This window comes from Capsicum annuum, chromosome 5, assembly GCF_002878395.1.
Source record: "Capsicum annuum cultivar UCD-10X-F1 chromosome 5, UCD10Xv1.1, whole genome shotgun sequence".
Classification (NCBI taxonomy): domain Eukaryota; kingdom Viridiplantae; phylum Streptophyta; class Magnoliopsida; order Solanales; family Solanaceae; genus Capsicum; species Capsicum annuum.
Window position 1 is genome coordinate 60,152,309 of NC_061115.1, and position 5,047 is coordinate 60,157,355.

At 32.1% G+C, this 5,047-nt stretch overlaps 1 protein-coding gene across 1 annotated transcript; it reads right to left on the minus strand.

The window, feature by feature from the left end:
• Nucleotides 1-1,446: 1,446 nt before the first annotated feature.
• Nucleotides 1,447-4,685, minus strand: LOC124898500. Its single transcript, XM_047412138.1, has 4 exons — nucleotides 4,436-4,685; nucleotides 3,754-3,942; nucleotides 2,013-2,124; nucleotides 1,447-1,897 (listed from the first exon to the last, which is right to left on the minus strand). The coding sequence occupies exons 1-4, from the start codon at nucleotides 4,683-4,685 to the stop codon at nucleotides 1,447-1,449; spliced, it is 1,002 nt and encodes a 333-aa protein (XP_047268094.1).
• Nucleotides 4,686-5,047: the final 362 nt, after the last annotated feature.

The window sequence follows — 5,047 nt, forward strand, 5'->3', positions numbered from 1 at the left end:
ATAGAGGTTTACAATTCTTATTAATAGTAAAATGTCATTTCATACATATAACATACTCTGTTATAGTTCAACACTAGGAATTTAGCCCATCATAGGCTAAGGATAAAAAAGTTTAAATTAAATTTAAATTAGACAAAAATTTAAATTAACCTTAAGATGGATGGATTGTGCTCAGAAGAAAAGATCTTTTATTCCACACTCAGAATATTTTTACAAGAGAGGGTGAGAGAGTACAAAAGAGAGAGAGGGGTGCCGAAAAACCTGCCTCTTCCAAATAAAAAATGAGCTCCTTACATAATGGATGCTCTATACAAAGGACAAAATAAGAAATGACCCTTACTATTCATAATTGACCTTTACTATTTTTAAATGACCCTTGCTTTTTCAGAAAGCTAAGAGTCCTTTACTATTCAATGACTCTTACTTTTTCATAAAGTTGTTTTCCACTTTGTCTACCATCATAGCTTTCAATAATTTCAACATTGGCGGGGCCCTCCATGTTCTCATGTCATTTTTCTTTTTGTTTTGCAGTGCTGGAAGATTCTTCTATTTTTCATTGAAATTTTCTCAAATATTCATCCTGATCTATGTCTTCATCACTTTGTATGCTCTGTGACTCTCCAGCCAAATAATTTTCTGCAAATGAGACTGACATATCTGAAGTGTATTCTTGATCAAAATTTTTCAATAAATCTTTTTTGACTACCTCCATATAGGATGCTAAAATCTCGGCTTTGGTCATTGCGCCATTTTTTCATTTGAAGCTTTCTAGTGATGTTCTTGAAAGGGCTAAGCTCTTCCTGCTCATGAGGAGACTCTTTCTTTTTGCTGCCTATATTTTGCAACAGTCATTTTTATTAACTCAATTAGGTGGTGACCATGGACATTACCATCACCCGTTTGTTGGTTTAATTTACTTTAAAATTTTATATAGTAAACCCGCATTAAATATGATAAATTATCCATATTTGGTTTTACTTCTATGGACCACTTCAAGATCCAAAAAATTAAAAATTCAATGAAGAAATACATCATAAATATTCCTTCAAAATATATATTATCTTTTTGTATTTTTAAAAGTGTCGGTGATACTTCTATTCAGTCCTTGTACAGACTCTTAAATGGCTTTGGCAATATTTTTGGTGACAGACCATGCAAGATCCACCATTTAGCAAACCAATTTGGTATGCTTTGTTTGTGCACATTTGCACATATTTTCACAAACCATAAATGAGATCTCTCAGGATTCTCACATAAGAAAACCTTATCAAAGTTTCTCATATAATCCCAGTAATTATATTTTACAGCAACTTTCTGCTATTCGGGATGTATATATTCTCTTTCTTTTAGGGTACTCAAGCCCCATTCTTCATGAGTCAGAATCTGCTTGATTATAATTTTAGAATAACTATAATCTTTTTTTACTGCCTCATTAGCATATAAATGTTAAATTTCTGCAGAACCCATTGTAGATAATATAGATTGATAATAATTGTGATATTTGTAAGATACCACAGCATAAAATGTATTATCCAAATACCTTTGCATTAGCTGCCAAGGATTATCTTTCCATCGAAGATCATGCTTTTCAGGGGAAATTATGACTTTTTCTATCTTGTTGCGTTCATACAACTCAGTATTCTCATTGTCATCTTTAAGAATACTTGAATACGAAGGGACTTCATTATCCCCTTGTTTATTAGACTTGAATTTCATGAATTCTAAAAATTCCTGATATGTTTGTTCATCTGTATTCATACTAGAAAAACTTGAGTTTGTAATGCTCAAGGATATCAGCCTCTGATTTCCAATTTGGACGAGGACATTACCTCTGCCTCTTGGTGAATTTCTTCCACCTATTCCTCTAAACGAGGAAGAAGATCCTCGTGATGCCATCCTAAAATCCATAAGATAAAACATTAGCTTAAAAATTCACGAGTTAAAAAATTGGGTAGACTATTATCCAACCCTTTTAAATATTAGATTTCAAAATCAAATGGGGCTAACAAAACCTGCCATCTTGCAAACATTTGCTTAGAGACATCATGTTTAAAATCTTTGTTAAAGATAAATCTGGCAGCTTGGCAACAGTCCTAATTAAGAACTTTTGATTATAAAGATCGCCTTAAAATTTAAGAACACATTTAACTATAGCAAGAATTTCTTTAGCTACAGTTGCATAATTTTTCTGGCTGGCACTCCATTTTCTAGAATAAACCTGAACAATATGAACACACTTTTATTCTGGGGAATATTGTTTAAGAATTCCACCATATCCAATGTCAGATGCATCAGTATCAATTATTTTTGCCCAATTGAGATTTGCAAGTGTAAGACATAGTAGATTTTCAACTTTAGCCTTAATATTTCTTACCGCAGTAGTATAGCTTTCAAACCATGATTTAGAATTTTTCTTCATTCTATCATACAATATAGATGTATCTTTTTTCAGATCTTCCATAAAAGGAGATATATAATTTAGACTTCTTAAAAATCCTTGCAACTGGATTTTGTCTGTTATTTTATCAGGAAATATAGAAACAAATTCAATACTTCTATTTATGGAGATAATTTTCTCTCTGTCAATATTGTGATCTAAAAATCTGACATTAGTCTGGAATAAAAACATCTTTGGCCTCGAAATGACTAAGCCATTTTGTAAAATGATCTTTCTGAGAAGATCTAGACGTTTAAAATGTGTCTCTATGTTTTTTTAGAACACTAAAATGTCATCAATATAGACAATAATAAAATTACTGTATGGCATAAAAATATCATTCATGATATTTTGAAACTCTGAAGGAGCATTCTTTAGTCCAAAAGGCATGACATTCCATTCAAATTGTCCCATTAGAACATTGAAAGCAGTTTTATATTTGTCAGTTTCTAATATTTGGATTTGCCAATAACCTAATTTCAAATCAAAGTTTGAAAATATTAGAGCATCATACAAACGGTCTAGTAAATCCTCCTTATTGGAAATTGAATATCTAATCTATGTGAGGACTTTATTCAAAGGTTTGTAATTAATAACCAACCTCAGAACTCCTCATTCTTGTTCTGCATACTTATTCACATAAAAAGCAGTACATGACCATGGAGACTTAGATGGTCGAATCAGGCCTTTATGCAAAAGAGATTCAATTTCTTTTTTACATAATTCTAAATAGTCAGAATTCATTTGACAAGGTCTGGCCTTAGTTGGTATATTACCTTCCTGGAAATCATTTTCATATGAAAAACTAACAACATATTATTTCCTTTGCCAAAATGCATTTGGATGATCTCCACAAATTTGAATTGACAACTGATTTTTTAGAAACTCAATTTTTTTAATTAATTTTGGTTTATGAAGAGTTTCAGTGATTGTCAAACTGCAAATTTCATTTGTCAAAAATTCCATTTACCTATTTTTTGAAAGAATCTTTTCTTTTACCAGATTTAAATATCTGGTATAGGGTGGATCACACCATTCAAACTGAATATTTTTATTATTAAAAGTTCCAATGATACTTTTTTCATCTCAACGGACTAAAGGATACAAATGTAGAAACCAAGGTTTCCCTCAGATAAGTTCATCGGTAATATCTTTAACTAAAATAAAAGTTTCAGGCATGCAAACTTTGTTTTTACAAATGTAAGCTTTAGAGATTCTATATTCGACTCTCATTTTCTAACTACTTGCATTCCTCACAGTATTAGTGGTCTTTTCAAAATACTTTGAAGGTATCATACCTTCTTAAATGCAGTTACAGCCTGCGCCACTGTCAATGAGAGCTGTAAATTCCTTCTTATAATTGTAATCAATAAGAATGGTGAACTTAGCATAGAAATGTTGGTGAGCAGCTTCTTCTAAGGTTTTAAGGAAATCTCCATCAGGGAGAGTTTGGCTATCCTCAATGGGTAATAGTTTTGGGTTTTCTAAAGCAGAAACCCTTTGATCTAATGCCAAATTATGACTCTTAAGGAAAGATATTTTGCTTTTGAGATTATCTATTTCATTATTTAGGTCCTGGGTATTGCTGGAATAGCTTCAACCTTCTGTCTTTCCCTTAGAAGTCATATAGTCTTCTTGATGGAAAACTCACAGGTCCTTATCGGTTGAATTATTTTCATCATTGTCAATATGGTCCAGACTAGAGTTTTTCGGAGAGGAATTGAACAAAATCTTATACAAAGAGTCTGTAATATCATCATCGATAGTGAGACTCTTGATCTTGCTTTTTACTTTGCAATATTTTGTAAAGTGACTAAATCTACCACATCGGTAACAAGTGTTGGTTTTCTTGGCTTTTCTATAAGCCTTCTTGGATTTGTAATCCTCTTTTTTTTGCTTTCTTCTCAATTTTTTTAGACTTTCTCTCCTCAGAGTACTTCTTCTTATGTTTATGAGAATCTCTTGAGGTTTTAGGGATATCTATGGCAAATTGCTCACAAAATTCTCCCAGTTGTTGTCTCTCAGTAAGATGATACTTCTTAACCTGTTGGTTTAACTTAATCTCATTACATAAAGCTAAACCTTCTTGAGTAACAACCTTTATAAGGTTACCGTAAGTGTAAGCCTCATAGTTAATACTCACATTAGGACCTCTAAGGGTATTCCTAATTCTTTCAGCAAATAACATGGGAAGGCCATCTATAAACTTGGACTTCCAATGAGAACTATTACTCTCAGGTAATTCCATTACTCTAGAAAGGAATACATCTTTATACCATCTCCGAGATGTCAAAGTATTGCATCTAAGATTTTGGAGCAAAGTCCTAATACTTTCACTATTATCGAACTATCGTCCAGAGAAGTGCTCAATAACATTAATAATTAAAGTATAGACAGTGTTCATGACCTCTTGTCCATCTTCTTTCTTTATTACAGACTGAATGATTTTGGTTTTTTGGTCTTGGGTAAGATAATTATCCCACCAGCCTTTAATCTAACCAGTAAAACCTGCCGTAATTATTTCAGCAATACCCCTATCATTAGTATTAGGAAGGGCTTTACAAATGGTACTACACATCAACATTCTATGTACCATTGTAGATATCTTCC

Excerpts from the sequence above, each read along its gene's own strand:
- LOC124898500 (XM_047412138.1), bottom strand. The coding sequence starts at position 4,685 with ATGGAATTACCTGAGAGTAATAGTTCTCATTGGAAGTCCAAGTTTATA. Across the intron at positions 2,125-3,753 it reads CATTGACAGTGGCGCAGGCT|GCGATCTTTATAATCAAAAG; the intron begins GTAACTGCATTT and ends TTAAATTTTAAG. Across the intron at positions 1,898-2,012 it reads AAATGTTTGCAAGATGGCAG|GATGGCATCACGAGGATCTT; the intron begins GTTTTGTTAGCC and ends TATGGATTTTAG.